Genomic DNA, 19,269 nt, shown 5'->3' on the forward strand with positions numbered 1-19,269 from the left:
TTTCATGAAATTGGCTCCTCTTAGTTCTCTGATCATTTCTTTTCTTTTAAATACCTAACCCTGAGAATCTTCCTCTTCTCTGACCTTAATGCTCCTTTCTTCTGTAACTAGACTCCTTCCCTTGGCAATATGAACTCTTTCCATGACTTCAAACATCTATTCCATATAGTTGACTCCCAAATCAGTATGTCCTGCCTTTAAGGAAGTTTAGAGACTAAGTGGGAAAAGGTCAAATTTGGGGAGGAGACATTTGGCAAAATTTGAGAGTAATTGAGAAAAATGTGAAGAACAGTCTCCTTACTTAGATGTTGATCTGGAGTCTTCTTTCAGGTTGTTAGGGAAGCTAGATCAAGGACAATTAAGGATAGAAAAGGATTAAGGAGAAATAAGGAAAATAAGGAAGATTTAGGAAGATTAGACTTAAGACAGATAAGGAGAAGGTAGTTGGTAATAAAAAACAAAGTAAGAAAAGGAAAGTGGAAAGAAAAGGAATTTTTTTTTTTGGTAAGGCAATTCTTGCCCAGGGTCACACAGCTAGTAAATGTCAAGTGTCTGAGTCTGGATTTGAACTCAGGTCCTCCTGAATCCAGGGCCAGTGCTTTATCCAGTGCGCCACCTAGCTGCCCCTGGAAAGGAAAATTTTTAAAAATTGCTAGGATGGATTAGTAGGCAGGCAAATTAGTGCAACAGGAAATTGGTGGAAGTCTGTAGGGGAGGTAGTTATGGCTATGGCTGTAGAGTTGTTGAGACAGAGGAAAGGAATTTGAGTGGAGTTGTCAAGTTATTAAGCAGTGTGAGATTTAAAATTGGATACTAGAGCATTAACCTCCCCTTTTTAACCTTTCCCTTATTTATCTCCCAGACTAGTAAATGGAAGAAGCCTCTGGTCTCTAGTTAGAGCTTTTATTGTTTGGAAATTACAAGGTGATGTTGATTAGAGAGACAGGAAAGTAGAAATGCAAAACAAATAGTCTTAAGTCTAAGCTTAGTCCAACCTCCGTCAGTGTCTCTGTGTGCAGCGCCAGTCATCCGACAAGGAGAGCTGACCAAAGACCTCACTTCCGTTCTCTCCTTGCCTTTTAAGCTCACACTCCGGAAGTGGAGTGCCTAGCAGGTGGAGGTAGAATGCACAGCCATTCCTCACGGTCTCCTCCCCGAAAGGGTGGTCCTTCAAAAACTGGCGTCTTTCTATCGCTAACCGACTGTTAAAAACTTTTTTTTTTACCACAGCAGTGATAATTGGATGAAAAAAGTTTCAACTAGGAAATTAGGAAATTGAAACCACTTGCAAGTGACTTCAAGAAACGGTACTCCAAATCTTAGCCATTATGGACAATTGGCGAAATTGTGCCTTTACTGGCACTGAGGAGGAGATTTTTGTCTTTCTGCCACAGATTAAAGACTGTTATCTATATTGTGAATGTAGGGTGATTGCCCTTCTGAAGCAAGGTCAAGGGACTCAAATAATGCCTTTCTACACTCTAGATTGATAGGGAGGATGAGGAGTTCTTAAATGAAACAGAGGAGAGTCTTAAATGCAAAAAAGGGGGATCTGAGTTAAAGGAGGACAGGCCTGACCTTTGGGCCATGAAAAGTGTTGTACAGAGGAAAAAAAAAAGAAGGAAAAGGATTGGTACAATCAGTACTCAAAAACAGAATTAAGGCTACAGAGGATGAGAGAACTGGATGTTTTGAGGAGGAAGAGCTTTCTTGCTCTCCTTGCAATGATTAGTAGAGCCTCTGAAGAGATCAGATGAGGACTTATCAAGTGAAGGGCAGAGGAAGGACAAGAATATTAACAGTCCCTGCTCAGAGGTATTGAGGCAGCATTTTGTCAACCTGATAGCAAAGAAAGAGGCCTGTTCTTCTTTTGACATGTATTCTAGACATCACAAAAAACCTCCCAAGAGTTATCAAAATAGATAACAACTACTCACTTATGGAAATTCACAAGAATTACCAAGATTGTGAGTGACTCTGAGCACGAGACAGTACCAGAAGGAAACTAAAAAGTATCAGCAATGATTTTAAAGTTTTGTGTAGGGAATTGAAGAATATAGGGGCAAAAGTTGTATTTTCCATTTTGGGGGGGGGGCAGGGCAGTGAGAGTTAAGTGACTTACCCAGGCTCACACAGCTAGTAAGTGTCAAGTGTTTGAGGCTGGATTTGAATTTGGGTCCTCCTGAATCCAGGGCCAGTGCTTGATCCACTGTACCACCTAGCTGCCCCAAAAGTTGTATTTTCCTAACTGTTGTCCACTGAAGGTGAGGGATACAAAAGAGGAAAATTAATTTGGGAAGTGAACAGCTGACTAACAAGGTAGTATCTGAGAATGGGATTTGGATTTTTATGTCATATAGCTTACAAAAAAATGATAACAGAGTCATAGTTAGAAATGGAATATACCTAACAAAGGCTAGTAAGAATGCATTTGCTAAGTCTTACAAACCCAATCAAAAGGGTTTAAAACTAAATAAAAGTGAATGAAGGAAAACACTATTCATGTCTACCCCCAAGTTGGCTATGACAGAGTAGACACAAAGAAGGAAGAATAACAACTGAGACATCCAGAAATTCACAGGAGATAAAAATATAGAAAAAAATTTAGTGGTAAGACCTGTGGTCTCAGATGGCTCTTTAAAAATCTCCAAAGTTTAGGCAGTAAATGAGGAACAAGTTGCTCTAACACAAAACAACCAATTCAACACCAAAGGGTAAAACCCAGATGACAGTCTGGCAGACAGGAAGCAGTCAAAGAGTAGTCTTGAGCCTTCTCTGAAGTGGGAAATGGGAGGAAGAACTCTCCCTTAACATATCTCCAAGGGACTGCTACACCAACATTCATGTTCCTTCACAAACTGGTTCTGACCTGTCTTCCAGTCTTATTTCATACTAATTCCTTTTATACACTCGTTATTTCTACCATACTGGATTAGCCATTTCTTTCTTTTTTTTTTTTTTGTGAGGCAATTGGGGTTAAGTGACTTGCCCAGGGTCACACAGGGTCACAGTGTTAAGTGTCTGAGGCCGGATTTGAACTCAGGTACTCCTGACTCCAGGGCCGGTGCTTTATCCACTGTGCCACCTAGCCGCCCCAGATTAGCCATTTCTTAATAGTGTTTTGTTTGACTTCTATATATTTACTCATGTCCTATCTTATCCTTTGGATACTTGCTTTTATGTCTCAACCCTTTTAGGAAGATATAAGATCCTTGTGGGCAAGGACTGTGGTATTCTCCATTTTTGCAGTCTAGTGCCTGGCACAGCCCCTTGAACATTGTGGATGCTTAATAGATATTTGTCAAATTAATTGAATTTAAAGCAGAGGCTATCACTCAAGCAACACTAATTTATAAATAACTTTTCTGTGTTTAGTGCTGTGCTATCATAACAAGGGAGGAACAGGAAGGGAAGGACACAAAATGTAAAAGGCATGGTCATTCTCAAGGAGCTTACAGTCTAATTGGGGAGATGAGGCTTGAAGATATTAAGCATCAACAAACTACAATCATCATATAATTAATTGCTATACTGTAGGAATTCACATGGGGGAAAGACCACTGTAAGCAGGAGTAGGAAGGCTTCATGGAACATATGGGATTTGAGATGGGCATTGAAGGATTTGCAGACAGAGAGGAAGAAGGGAGGATGTTCTAGGTAAGGAAATTACCATGAGCTATATACTCATTGATTTGTTGATGAATTTTAGGAATATTTGATACTGTTATTTGGTAAAAGTTCTTGGGCTGTCAGCATCTTTTATAGTTAGGATTTAGAGTTTTGAGTGTCAATTCTTTTTTTATGTAAATAGTATTTTTCCAATTACATGTATTTCTTTTTTTTTTTTTGCATTTCTTTTATTTTATTTTATTTTTTGTGGGGCAATGGAGTTAAGTGACTTGCCCAGGGTCACACAGCTAGTAAGTATCTGAGGCCGGATTTGAACTCAGGTACTCCTGAATCCAGGGCCGGTGCTTTATCCATGGCACCACCTAGCCTCCCCTCCAATTACATGTAAATATAGTTTTTTGTTTGTTTGTTGTTTGTTTGTTTTTAGTGAGGCAATTGGGGTTAAGTGACTTGCCCAGGGTCACACAGCTAGTAAGTGTTAAGTGTCCAAGGCTGGATTTGAACTCAGGTACTCCTGACTCCAGGGCCGGTGTTCTATCCACTATGCCACCTAGCTGCCCTGTAAATATAGTTTTTAATAAGCTTTTGTGTTCCAAATTTTTCTCCCTTCCTCACCTCCCTTCCTACCTCTCCCAGACAGCAAGCAATCTGATATAGATTATACATGTATGGTCATGTTAAATATATTTCCACATTAGTCATGTTATAAAATAAAAATCAGAACAAAAGGGAAAAACCACGAGAAAGAAAAACAATGACAAAAATGAAAATGGTATCTTTGATCTAAATTCAGACTCCATAGTTCTTTCTCTGGATATGGAGAGCATTTCCATCATGAGTCTTTTGGAATTATCTTGGATCATTGTATTGCTGAGAAGAGCTAAGTCTATCACAGTTGATCATCACACAATGTTGTTGTTACTGTGTACAGTGTTCTTCTAAATCTGCTCTCTTCACTCAGCCTCAGTTCATGTAAATCTTTCCAGGTTTTTCTGAAAACTGCTTTCTCATCATTTAAAAAAAATTATTTAGAATTTTATTTTCCTCCAATTAAATGAAAAACAATTTTAACATCCATTTTTTCTTAAGCAACAAACATTTATTTTATTTTTCCCAGTTACATGTAGGGGTAGTTTTCAACATTCATTTTCATAAAATTTAGAGAGTGTAGTCATGCAAAACATTTCCAAATTAGTCAGGTTTGAAAAGAAAACAGACAAAAAACTTAAGAAAAGGAAACTAAAAAAATATGCTTCAATCTGTATTCAGACACCATCAGTTCTTTCTCTGGAGTTGGATCACATTTTTTATAAGTCCTTCAGAGTTGTCTTGAATAATTGCATTGCTGAGAATAGCCAAGTCATTCACAGCAGATCATCTCACAGTATTGATGTTACTTTGTATACAGTACATTTCACTTTGCATTGGCTCATGTAAGTCTTTCCGATTTTTCTGAGAGCATCCTGCTCATAATTTCACAGTTATTATTGGTAACTTTATTTCCCTCCTTCTACTCCCTCCCCATATCATTTACTCTATTCTATCTCCCTTTTCTTACTCAAAGGTGTTTTGCTTCTGACTGCTCCCTCCCCCATCTCCCCTCCCTACTATCACCTTCCCTGCCCTTATCCCTTGCCCCTCCTACTTTCCTGCAGGGTAAGATAGATTACTATACCCAATTGAATATGTACATTATTCCTTCTTTGAGCCAATTCTGATGAGAGTAAGGTTCACTCACTCCCTAGTACCTCCATCTTCCCCCTCTACTGTATAAGCTTTTTCTTGCTTCTTTTATGTAAGATACTTTACCTCATTCTACCTCTTCCTTTCCCTTTCTCTCAGTGCATTCCTCTCTCACCCCTTAATTTTATTTTTTTAAGATATCATCCCTTTATATTTAACTCATACCTGTATCCTCTGTCTAAATATACTCCATCCACCTGCCCTAATAATGAGAAAGTTCTTATGATTTACAAGTATCATTTTCCCATGTAGGAATGTAAACAGTTTAAGCTTTTAATATCCCTTATGGTTTCTTTTTCCTATCTACCTTTTATGCTTCTCTATAGTCTTGTATTTGAAAGTAAAATTTTCTTTTCAGCTCAGGTCTTTTCCTCAAGAATGTCTGAAAGTCCTCTCTTTCATTGAATTCCCATTTTTTCCCCTGAAAGATTTTTATCAGTTTTGCTGGGTAGGTGACTCTTGGTTATAATCCCAATTTCTTTGCCCTCTGGAATATCATATTCCAAGCCCTCAGATCCTTTAATGTAGAAGCCTCTAGATCTTGTGTTATCCTTACTGTGTCTCCACCATACTTGAATTGTTTCTTTCTGGCTGCTTGCAATATTTTCCCCTTGATCTGGGAGTTCTGCAATTTGCCTAAATATTGCTGGAAGTTTTCATTTTGGGATCTTTTTCAGCATGTGATTGGTGGATTCTTTCAATTTCTATTTTACCTTCTGTTTCTAGAATTCAGGACAATTTTCCCTGACAATTTCTTGGAAGATGATGTCTAAACCTTGTTTCTGATCATGGCTTTCAGGTAGTCCAATAATTTTCAAATGATCTCTCCTGTGTCTATTTTCCAGGTCAGCTGTTTTTCCAAGGAGATATTTCTCATTGCCCTCTATTTTTTCATTCTTTTGGTTTTGCTTTATTGTGTCTAGATTTCTCATAAAGTCATTAGCTTCCATTTGCTCAATCCTAATTCTTAAGAAATTATTTTCTTCAGAGAGATTTTGTAGCTCCTTTTCCATTTGGCTTTTCAAGCTGTTGACTTTTTTTCTTGACTTTCTTGCATCATTCTAATTTCTCTTTCCATTTTTTCCTCTATCTCTCTTACCTTATCTTCAAAGTCCTTTTTGAGCAATTCCATGCCCTGAGACCAATTCATATTTTTCTTGGAAGCTTTGGATGTAGGAGCTTTGACTTTGGTATCTTCCTTTGAGGGTATATTTTGATCTTCCTTGTCACCAAAGAAACTTTCTAGGGTCAGCATCTTTTTTCTGTCTGCTCATTTGCCAGCCTATTTCTTGACTTTTAACTCCTTCTTAAAGTGGGGCACTGCTTCCTGAGCACACTGTCCCAAGCTTCAGGGGGTCCCAGGTGGTACAATTTAAGGAGAGGCCTGTTCAGCACTATCCTGGCCTGTGCTCTGGTCTGCAAGCAACCACAGGTCTGCTTGCCCTCTGATCTGGAAGAGAGTCCTGTTCCACTGTGTCTGCAAGCTCTGGCATGCCTGAGCCTCTCCTCAGCCTTGGTTGCCACTCAAGACTCTGACCTGGATCCCAACTTGGGCAAAACAACAGAGTCCTGCCTTAGCACCAGCAGAGACCCCTATAATCTCCCCCTGGCCAACCACTCAACCCCCTCATTGTCCATGGGTTGAGTTCCAGAAGCAGCTGCAGCAGAGAGGCTCCTCTGGAGTGGCCTGTTTGGGGCTGGATCTGCATGGTGCTGTGGGGTTGTGTTCTACTCTCACCCCTCACAGCAGATTTTTCCAACCAATCTTCTAAGCTGTCTTTGTCTGGAAAATGATCTCACCCCATCCTTTTGTGCATTCTACTGCTCTTGGAATTGTCTTATGGCATTATTTGAAGGAATTTGGATGGGTTTTGGGGGAGAGCTCTGGGAAGTCATTGCTTTTCCTCAATCATCTTGTCTCTGCCCCCCTCATTCATATATTCTATTTTTTTTTTTTTTTTGGTGAGGCAATTGAGGTTAAGCGACTTTCCTGAGGTCACATAGCTAGTAAGTGTTAAGTGTCTGAGGCCGGATTTGAACTCAGGTCCTCCTGAATCCAGGGCCGGTGCTCTATCCACTCTGCCACCTAGTTGCCCTCATTCATATATTCTTAATTTAATTCATTATTGTCTGACTGTTTATCTCCACAGTATCAGAGTTGCCCTTTCTAGTCTAGACTTTTTCCAACATGAAGTGGGATTATTATAATAGCTTCTTCCTTTTATTCCCTGATTCAAGCATCTCTCTGATACAATTGATCCCAATCTTCTTCAAATATCCTATTTCAAAATGTTATTCCTTTGCTTGGGAATCTTTGATAGTATCACTACTGTTAGTATTTTAAATGATAGGGCTGGTTCACTGGTTCACAGAGTTAAAGCTTGAAGGAACCTTAGAAACCATTTAGTGTTGTCTTTACTTTACAAATGAGGAAAATGAGACCCAGAGGGGTAAGTGGATTTATCCAGAGTCACATGACTGGAAGAGCCAGGCCTATTGACTCCAAATCCAGTGTTCTTTCTACCATATTATATATTCACTCTTTCATGGTCCTCTTCGAGAAGGAACGACAAAGAACAAGAACATTCACTCTCTAGCAACTTGTTACTTGTCCAGCTGAAATACATCTTGGTTATAATTACTTTTATTGCTATTTTATTTACATATTATAGTTGGAAACTGTGGAGCTAGTGAATATAATTCCTCCAATCCCGCCTCTGAGTCCTAGATTTGGTGACATCCGAAACATTTCTCTAAGAGTAACTCCAGATATTGCAAATGGAGAAATTGGCTTTATCAGCAATCTTCCAATTATTCTTCATGAGCCAGAAGATTCCCATGCTGAAGTGGTAAGTAGACTGTTTCTCACCAGTGATGATTTTTGTAGTTTGAATTGTTTTTTCACTTGTGGCTTTTAGAAGAGGGAATTCTAGTTTTCCTGAGGTTAGTACATGCATTTACTAATTTTATACTGGTAAGTTTTGTAATAGAATTTCCACAATTTATAAGTTGCTTAATTTTTATACTTAAGGACTTGCCAGAGGTTATAACCTTATTCTTGGGTATACTTTCCCAAGTATAATTAAGACAAACTATTTAGAGACATTAACATGAAATCAAATAAATAAGCCAATAATTTCTAAGATTTATCTTTATTTTGGGAAGAGAAAAGGAAGATCCACAAAATTTTGGTTGCACAGTTGTTTTTGAAAAATTTTATTTAATATCACTTCACTGTGTTGCTATGTAAAAAAAGTACTTAGCAATGTTCATGTACTAGGCAATGTCTGTATAATTAATCTAAGTCATTTCAGAGGCATTTGTTCTATTTTATCTGCCAGGTTTCTATTCCCTTACATCGAGATGGAACTGATGGCCAGGCCATTGTCTTTTGGAGTTTGAAGCCCTCTGGGTTTAATTCAAAATCAGTGACACTAGATGACATAGGCCCTTTTAATGGTTCTGTTGTATTTTTATCTGGGCAAAGTGATACAATGATTAACATTACTGTCAAAGCAGATGATATACCGGAAATGAATGAAACAGTAACACTATCTCTGGACAGGTAAAGATTCTTTATATCTTATGTAATATTTGTATGCATCTAGTCTAGTATTTCTACTTTTTGTCCTTATTTTGTCCTTTGTATTGGGCAGTAAGAAATTAATTCAAGTAATAATTCAGTGTGGTGATGGAAGCATTATGAATTTGTACATTGTATTCTGGTATCAAGAGGCCTTGATCCTTTTATTTGTGATTTAACTGTGAAAGTAAAATCTCTGAGACATTGCAGAATCATCTAATATAAGTTACAGATTGATGAATTTCATACTAAATATTGGGAGAAGCTTTGCTTATAAGAATTTATTTGAGACATTAAATTCATTTTTTGAATAATACTAAGTGTGTTGATATAACAATAAAATAACCAACCGGGTGCAGATATAAAATTGCATGATACTTACAGATCAATATGAGGTTTATTTAGCATAAAGTTCCCCTGTTTATAACTCATATTAAAACAGTATTACAGTCCCTAAGAGAGAAGTACTTTACAATTACAGTTAAAATAAGGTCTATTTTCCCTCAGATATAAAAGAAAGGAAAAAAGACTTCAAACCTTTTAGTATTTGATACTAAAACTGATGCTGATAACTTGTTTTTTTCCCCTCCTAAGTAGGGTAATTCCTGTGGGGCAGTTTACTTCAGGTTAGAGACATACAGCTAGTGTAGACCAAGGTAAATGTGATTAAAGAAGCTTAATTAAGTACTATAATATGAATGTTTTGACAAGAAAATAAAACAGAAATGACTTCAAGCAATGCTGTTACTTAGGGAGGAAGTAGCAACAATTATCCTTAGTTTTATGTAATAGACAGACACTTTCATTTAGCCTTTATTTTTTATGAATGTAATAGTTAAAAAAAAAACTTTTAGGTTTTCATTGCATTTTTCTTCCACTACTTAAATTGAAGAAAATGTGCCTTTGGAAATTTGGTGAGAATTTCTTTATTAAGTGAAAGAAAAAAAAAACTGTTGGAGCCAATTCTGTTGATTTACCCCCTTTCATACAGGAGAAAAAACCCAGTAAAAAGTAAAATGCCATGTAGGATCAAATACGTTTTGGATTAAACCCTAGGGGGAAGTATTTCTTATGAAACTCTGTGAAATCTATCCTAGAAAATCCTGCTTCATTTAATTCTTTTCTCTCCCTTCAAGTTAGTTCCTGGCACTAATTAAATCAGTGTATAATCATGCAGAAATTAAAGAGAGATGAACAGTGAATACAAACCTTGGCAGTAGAGCAATAAAACTGTATTTCACAGTAACTTTGAGCTTTGAACTAAATATGTTTAAAGAGGCAAGATTTTCATAACCATCATGCAAATTTACATTGATTGTTCTCTATCTTAGTGAATCTTCCAAAGCACTAATTTTTTAACTTCAGCAGTGTTAACTTTCTAATCTCATTTTTAAAGAAATTTAAAAATACATTATGTACAATAATGTGTCAATAGCAGTCTTCTTAAAGCTTCTTCATTTTTTTATTCTTTCCTTCCTATAAGCACAAATAACACCCCAGAAAATTATGTACTACAAGTTTATGTACTGTTAAAGTTAATTGACTTCTTTTTTATTTTAAACAAAATTAGCTCATAGTTTAATATGTTCACCTTTTATTAGTACACATCAGTTCATAACTGCAGCATACTTCTGCCATCTAAGTTGTGTTTGTGACCAAGAAGGAATGCTATTTTTTATGTGGGTTTTACATTCTTTTAATAATCCTTCATTTAATGTTTGAATGTGTATTATTACTTCACATAAATCTCATTCCAAGAAAACAGTATGATTTAAAAGGATCAAATGCTTACTGTTATTTTTTGTTCCTGATGCCTGAGTGACCTAGAATAAAATGACAAGTCATTAACTAAACAAAGTAGATTATAATTACTTTCAGTAATATTCCTGAAAAAAAGGAATTTAATGGATCAATTTGTCATGATTTTTAGGGAAACTTTAGAAAAAGCCCAATTTAGGCCATTGATCTCTGAATTTCATGTTCATATAGTTAAATTTTGCCTTTAAACTTTATTTTAAAAATTCACACTTTTATTTGCTAATTTAAAAATATCACTTCTATTTCTTTTGTTATTTCATTTTCTGAAAATCAGAAACATTCTCATGATGCCAATCTGAAGATAGAAAATTTTTTATTTTTCAATGCAAGTTGAGAAATCTAATAACCAGGCATTAGCCTCTAAGTATGCCATAACAAAACATAAAGGGTGAGGTCTCTTTAGTTCAATGGGCTTCCTAAATATATTTAAATCAATTAAATGAGGATGAAAGACTGATGTTTATGTTTCATTTCATGTCTACAAATGTAGTTGTCTGTTACTTGTCATGGTTAAAACCTGTAATAATAAAATTTTGTGGATCCTTGAGTTTGTCCTCAAGAAAATGACTAAAAATAAATCTCTCTTATCTTACGTGATTTCTACACCGTCCCTTCCCCCCCACCCCCATCAAAGGACAATAAGCTTTAGATGCTGAGAATTAAGTTTCTTAAAAAACCTAATTAAAGGCACTAAGTAATTATAAATGGCTTGAATAAAATTTGCTCAGCTGCTGCAGTCTGTGAGCATGTACAGCGTTTGGCAAGGATCTAGTTTCTTGGAGGAGGGCTGTTGAGGAATGTCTTGAATGGGTCTTGACATGCCGGTTGGTCATAGGGTCATCTCACACAAGTGGGAACTGCCCAACCTCTTGCTAGCAATTGTCAATACTAAAAGCACCCAGTGAGCAGGGTTCTCATAAAGTGAACATTATTAGCTATTGGAAAGAGGAGGAAAAAAGACTTTCTTTATCTTCACCCTTCTATTCAAAGTTTGGTATAGTGTTCTTGAGATTCTGGCAAATGGCATTTTTTTTATTGGCTTCCCCTTCCCTACTTCTTTCTGTTGACAGGGTAGAAACCGAAAGGTTTGTCGTATATTTTGGGTAAGTGCACAAAGTAATGTCTTTGTTTTTGGTGAATCAACATTTTGTTTTGCAAGTAACTGTTTTGGAATAGATAGTCTTTTGCTACAATTCATGGTGTTTTGAATATTTTTGCCTTTCCCATCAGCCTGTGCATGCTTTGTGTGCAGTTTTAATTAGGAATGATGTGGGCTGCTGATATGAGCCTTTTTTTTTTTTTTTTTTGGTATAGGAGATCTGCCTTGTAGTATGTAGTACTTGATTTTGGTGTTCCTGAATTTAATTTACAATAGTGAACTGTAGTTTATACATAAGGAGAAAAACTGTAGACAGATATATGTTTGTTGCTGATAAAGCTCATCTATGTGCAAAATTATTTAAGTTGGAAGAGGATTGGGAATTATTTCTTATCCCTTCTCTCCCTCCTATTTTGTGCGTGACTGAGCAAATACACTATTTATGGAACTCTGAAGCTCCACTTTACCATCTTTCTTGTGCTCTTTGCAAAATAGGGAGGAAGTCATTAGACTTCTCAGCTATTGTGCATACTGGTAAATGATTAGTTAACAGTTGTTAGAATATGCAGGGTTGGATAAGTGCTAGTAAACGCAGTGTCCACAAATTCTTGATAATCAATGTATGAGCTCTCCAGTCTCTTGATTCTTTTCACTGGTATTTACATTTTAACTTCTGACCCAGTTTCTCCTCTTCATCACTCCTACTTTACTTTTGTGGGTAGCATATACTCTGTAAATTCAAACTAATTTTAACAATCAAATGAAGCGTGATTAAGAAGTCTAACTTGACCCAAAATTGACATGGATGTATTAAACTTTTTAAATGACTTTGTATTTTCTTTTGCCTTGATTCTTTGTACTATTATGAAAGGTGGATTTGGGTACTTTTAATACTTATGGATGGCTACTCTACTTGATGTGAAGATGTAAAGTTCATTCTTCCATCATATCACCTTGAAGTATGTTGAGGTGTCGTGATAGATGTACTGTAGCATTGAAGTCTCATCTGGGCATGTTCAAAGACTGGGGTCAGAACCTGACCTCTCATGCCCCATCTGTACTTTCACACGTCATTGAAGTTGTGCCATTCACCTTAGAGTCAAGTTGATCAATAAGCATTTATTAAATAGCTACTAGGTGGTGGGCACTGTGATAAGCATTGTGGATAAGAAAAAAGAGGCAAAAGATAGTACTTACCCTCAAGGACTTCACCATCTAAGCCCTGACCACCATTTTCCTAATAACACTGATGATCAAGAGTAAAATAATTCACATATTTAGGAGTATGCTAGTTGTTGTACATTTTTTTATTCTGTGTCCTTTTCATCACAATGATGACATGGAGTAGTAGTTAAAATTAAGAATAAGAAATTGCATAGTAAAATGTTTCAGAGTGTCAGCTAGGTGGTACACTGGATAAAACCCTGGGCTTGGAGTCAGGAAAAATGATTTCAAATCTGGCCTGAGACAATTACTAGCTTTGTGATCCTAGGCAAATAATTTAATTGCCTCAATTTCCTCATCTGTAAAATGGAGCCAATAATAGCACATCTCTAATGGTTGTTGTGAGCATCAATTGAAATAATATTTTTTCTTTTCTTTTCTTTTCTTTTTTTTTTGGTGAAGCAATTGGGGTTAAGCAACTTGCCTAGGGTCACACAGCCAGTAAGGGTTAAATGTCTGAGGCTGGATTTGAACTCGGGTCCTCTTGACTCCAGGGTCAGTGCTCTATCTACTGCGCCATCTAGCTGTCCCTGAAATAATATTTTTAAAGGTTTTTGGATAGTGCCTAGAACATAGTAGGTGCTTAATAAGTGCTTATTTTTTTTAAATCCTCAGAATTTTGTCTGAAATATCTTGCTCTCTAATTCATCTGATTCTCTTTGTTTTTCTATAGAAAAATAACATTATTTTATCCAAATCTTGGTGAGTGAAAAGCTACTAAGGCACTTTTAGGTGGTATTGAAAATCAGTTTATAGTAATTGAATGTTGTAATATATATGCATATATGTTACATATGTATATACATATTTAAATTGAAAAAAATGTTTGTACATTTGGACCCTTTTATCAGGTGATGTTATGCCACATATCCATTGGGTAACATCCAACATTTTTCATTCATAGTATCTATATAATCATACTAAAAATGCTTGAAAATTTTCTTTTAAAAGCAATTAAAGTAACAAGAAAAGCAGCAAGCTATTACAGTTTGAAAACACTTTCTTCTACCTAAACCTAACAACTTATAAATTTCTAAAATTGTAGAAATAGCTGATCAATGGACCTTTTTTGCACTAGGACAAAACACAGTACAGTATATCAGAAGAGCAGCACTTAGATGGCAGGCTTATTGTGTAGTAGGTTTGCATATGCATGTGTGTGACACAGTGAAACAAATTGCAGTCATTATATAACCTGTGCCAAAAAATTATCTCATTTTTGTTCTTTGTTACATTTAAATTCCATTTAAGGTTTTAAGTAAGTGACTGGGCCAATTTTTATAATAAACTACATTTTCAGCCCAGTTATAAAAGTGTTCCAAGGCTCTGATTTCCTGTAAACATTATTGCAGATTCATTTTACTTTCAGAAGTAGAACTCTTTGTAGCCTGTAAATTGTTCACTTCTGACTTTCTCAGGGTCAGTGTGGAAAATCATGTTCTGAAATCTGGGTATACTAGCCGTGATTTAGTCATTTTGGAAAATGATGATCCTGGAGGAGTGTTTGAATTTTCTTCTGCTTCCAGAGGACCCCATATTATAAATGTGAGTAGAAAATAAGCTAGTTTTATCCATTTGACAACACAACTTTAAAGGAATAATATGGGATTCCTGTATTAGGCTTATAGACTTCTTTTCTTTTTAAGGAAGGAGAATCTGTTGAGCTCCACATTATCCGCTCTAGGGGAGCCCTTGTCAAACAGTTTCTTCACTATAGAGTAGAGCCAAGAGACAGCAATCAATTCTATGGCAATACGGGAGTTCTCGAATTTAAGCCTGGTGAAAGGGAGATTGTAATTACTCTGCTATCAAGATTAGATGGAATTCCAGAGGTATGGCATGTTATTATCTATCTGTCTGTTTGTCTATCTATCTATCTATCTATTTTACTATTAAAAGAAAATGAATAGCATTTAATAGACCCTATAACAATTTATCTTAAGATTTTAAATATTAAACATTTTTATTTAAAGTTTTGAGTGGCATTTTATTATAATTAATTCATCTCTTGAATTTAGAAGGCATAAAAAATTTTGTGCATGGGGAATCCCATATAAACTTGGAATGAAAAAGAGGAAATAAAACTGTTAAGAGGTTATCAATAGATATACTCAATTTTTTTTATCTATAGAATGAGAGGGTCAAACATGTGCCATGTAAGTAAGGTTCCCTCTCAGTTTTAGCACACTATCCTTTTTTTCAGGTAAACACACACACACATATACACATATGCATACACACACAATATTAAGTCAATAATGTGATGTTTCCATGACTTTTATTTTATGTAAAGAGCTCAACAGATAGAAACTGACAGGAAATTTTTAATTTTACCTCAGATTAATTTTTTTTTCGTTTTCCTTCTCTTCTGCTTGGTTGTTAAGTAATCTTGAGTGACTGAAAATAGGTGATATATTAATGATCTAATATTGAATTGAGGACATTTTTGTTTTTTTTTAATTTAAAGGAAATCAATTTAAGGTGCCAAATTGTTGTCCATTCAGTGCAACCATCTGGCCATGATACTTTACATTTATAGAACACATTACAACTTTCAAGCACAGTGTCATAGTTAATCCTCACAACAACCCTAGGTGCTATGCAGGGTAGATAATATCACTGCAATGCTCTGGAGGAGCAATCAGTTCTGACCTGCTAAGTATAAACAATGGCAGAGCAGGGATTAGAACCTGGGTCCCTGACTCTTTTTTTTTCTTTCCACTTTTTCCACTCTACTCCACTGAGTCTTTGTCCCTATACTATAAAGCCAGAATCCATGTGGTTTTAAGATAATTTTATTTAGCTTTTTCTGGAATAGTTTTAATGACAAAGGTATCAAGAAAAATTTTCTTGTAATTTAAAAGTATAAATATAGGCCTAAACTGTTGAATTGGGCAATATATTATTTTTGTTTCTTTCCTTTAAATCATGAAGGAATATTTTAAAAGATAATTGAAATAATCTTTACTTGTCTCTGATGATATACAAGTGCATTTCTGGAAATTTTTTTATGGAACATGTGATTTCATTGGTATAGAGCAGGAGTTTAAAACCTTTTTGTGTGACTTATGGACACTTTTGACAATCTGCTGAAACATATTGGCTCCTCAGAATGATGGTGTCAAAATGATGAAATAAATAAATAAACATATATAAATAAGCATAAATATCTGAACATATTTAAATTTATAAATATAAATTATATACACATACAGATACCCCATCTGAATTTGCAGTTTCACCTGAAACTGGACCCTAGGCTAAGAACCCCTGAGATAGGGCAGGAAACTCCCACAAGAACAGCTTGATGCCTGCTCTTCATCCTGTGGTCTCAGAGGGTCATCCAGGGTGTAGTGTCACAGAAAGTGTTAGAGGCAGAACTCTAATCCAAGTCTTTCTCTCCTGACTCCACAGCCAGCTCGCAATCCCATTAGCCACATCTTTAAAGTATTGTGAATTAAGTTTTCTAAGAATTATGAAGTCTTTAGTGAATGCATGGCCACTAACAATTTCAGGCTTTGTATTTTAATAACTTAAACATCTTCATTGTAGTTGGATGAGCACTACTCTGTGATCCTCAGCAGCCATGGTGAGCGGGAGAGCAAGCTGGGAAGTGTCACCATGGTCAACATCACTATTCTGAAAAATGATGATCCTCATGGGATTATAGAATTTGTTTCTGATGGACTAATTGTCACAATAAATGAAAGCAAAGGGGAAGATGTATTTTCTGGTAATTTGTTTTATTATATTTCAACTCATAAAGGTGGCCTTAGCTGGGAATGCAATTTTTTAAAGTTATATTTTCTTTCTTTCAATGAATAAAAATCTATTTTATCTCCCTCCCAACTACCCCATTGAAAAAAACCAAATATGCAATCAAGCAAAACAGATCCCCACACTGTCAGTATCCCAAAATATGTCTCATTCTACTTCTTGAATCACCACTTCTTTGTCAGGAAGTCGATAGTGTAAATGGTCATTAATCCCCTAAAATCATGATGGATCATCATATCAGTCAGAAATATTAAGTCTTTCAAATCTGTCTTTACAGTATTATTGTTATAGTATGAACTGTGCACCTGATTCTGTTTACTTCACTCTGTATGAGTTTATGCAAGTTTTCCCAGGTTTCTATTAACTCATTCCTCTCATATTTTTATTTGTTTGTTTTTGTTTATGACACAATAGCTGAAAATACAATTAAGTTCCTATTACTTTCATTGTCAGTTTGTCAAGGTCCATGCCTACATATTGCAGAAACTATCATTAAAGTAAAGCAGTGTTATCTCTCTTCCTCACTGCTGGTTATTTCAGTTGCTTTTTGACCAGTCAGCTGCCTACTGGATTCAGTTATGTCTATCCTTCATCAATTCATTTCAACAAATATTTACTAAGTATCTATTGTACTGTCCTGTACACGGTAGGCATAAAGGCTACATTTAGAAAGTACTAGCTTCTATGAATAAGGAGGTGAAAGTCCCATTGTGCTCTGCCCTAAAACGAGAGCATCAGCAGTGTTGTTATACTTACTATTCTGGTTCCAGAGATTAGGCAGAAGTTGATAAATTGGAGAGTGTCCAGAGAATGCTAACCAGGATGGTGAATAGTGCTGGATTCATGATGCATATAAGGATTGGTTGACAGAACTTGGGATACTTAACCCAGAGAAGATTTAAAAGGGACATGCTAATTATTGTCAAGCATTTGAAGGGCTGTTTTGTGGGAAGAGGATTAGACATTCCGTTCGACCCTAAAAATAGGCACATTTAAGCATGGTGTAAAGACAAATCTCTTAATAATCAGAAGTGTCCTGAAGTAGAATTTGTTGTCTTGAGAGACAGTGCACTCTTCCTCATTGGAAGAGTGTCAGTCACAAAGACTTGTCGTGTATTTTGTAGAGGTAATAATTTTTTTATGTATCAGTTGGACTACATGGTCACTGGGATCTATTCCAAACCTGAAATTCTGTTTATACACAGTAATGTGCTGGAATAATATAAAATTTGTATACAACATAATCCTGGACTTTATGGAGCTAACATTCTTGTATGGGCATAGGATATAAACACAGATAACAGTAACATGCAGTGTTAGAAGATGGGTGGAAAACAAATTACGGGGGGGGGCAGATTTTGTTACTTACAAGGGGAATTGGGGAAAACATATCAGAGGAAGTGGAATTTGAACCATTCCTTAAACTGTTGGTAGGATTCAGTGGTGTGTGTAGGAAACAGCATAAGAAAAGAAAGGCATGGGGATGGGGAAGGATGGGATATGCTAAGGGAATAATGAGTCTTTTGCTAGATCCTAGAATTATGGAGGTGCAAAATATGAGATAAGCCTGGAAAGGCTGGTAAGGTGGCACCACTTTGTGGAGGGTTTTGAACACTAGGAAAAATTGATGTAAATTGTATTTGTTGGTCAGTAGAGACATAACATGGACAGATATATGTTTAGTCTGGCAGTGACATAAAGGATGAATCAGAGGAGGAGGGGCTTTTTTATGTCAACATTGTCCATGACTTAAAAGAGAAAAAAAAGCCAGATGATATAGAACAGCTATGTTGAAACAAGAGTCTTGGAAGAAGATGTATCACCTTGGTTAGATGTGTTTTCTTTCCAGCATTGTATCAAATGCTGGGTGGAAGAAATCACAAATCTTGAGAATAGTGCAATTCCATCTCACACTAGCAAGCATTCTTCTTGTCCATCTTTTTTGAGTTTGCGTGATTGGCATCTTTGTAAATACTTATTCGCTGCTTTATGGCAAATAACTTTTTATTCATGGTAACAAAACAAATTGTGACTTTTAAAGGAAGACTGGACTGGTATATATCTTTAAGACTATGTTAAGCATAATCTCTTTGAGAATAGGGATACTCTCATTTTTATTTATTTATTTTTTGAGGCAGTTGGGGTTAAGTGACTTGCCCAGGGTCACACAGCTAGTAAGTATCAAGTGTCTGAGGCCAGATTTCAACTCAGGTACTCCTGACTCCAGGGCCAGTGCTCTATCTACTGTGCCACCTAGTTGCCCCCATACTTTCATTTTTTGCTTTTATATCCCTAATTATCTCCATTTGTTTCATTTTCTATTTGTACCCACAATAGCCATAATTTTATCTCAGATGGGTAATACTTATTGATTGATAAATATCTAATATGTTAA

General features: G+C 36.0%; 1 protein-coding gene across 1 annotated transcript in view; it reads left to right on the plus strand.

Moving 5' to 3' along the window:
* Positions 1–19,269, plus strand: part of ADGRV1 (adhesion G protein-coupled receptor V1) — a 786,537-nt gene that overhangs the window by 62,080 nt on the left and 705,188 nt on the right. Inside the window, 5 exon segments of the mRNA XM_043996987.1 lie at positions 8,046–8,222; positions 8,715–8,938; positions 14,516–14,642; positions 14,744–14,929; positions 16,650–16,830. Coding sequence (XP_043852922.1) covers positions 8,046–8,222; positions 8,715–8,938; positions 14,516–14,642; positions 14,744–14,929; positions 16,650–16,830 — 895 coding nt within the window.

This window comes from Dromiciops gliroides, chromosome 1 (genome assembly GCF_019393635.1).
Source record: "Dromiciops gliroides isolate mDroGli1 chromosome 1, mDroGli1.pri, whole genome shotgun sequence".
Classification (NCBI taxonomy): domain Eukaryota; kingdom Metazoa; phylum Chordata; class Mammalia; order Microbiotheria; family Microbiotheriidae; genus Dromiciops; species Dromiciops gliroides.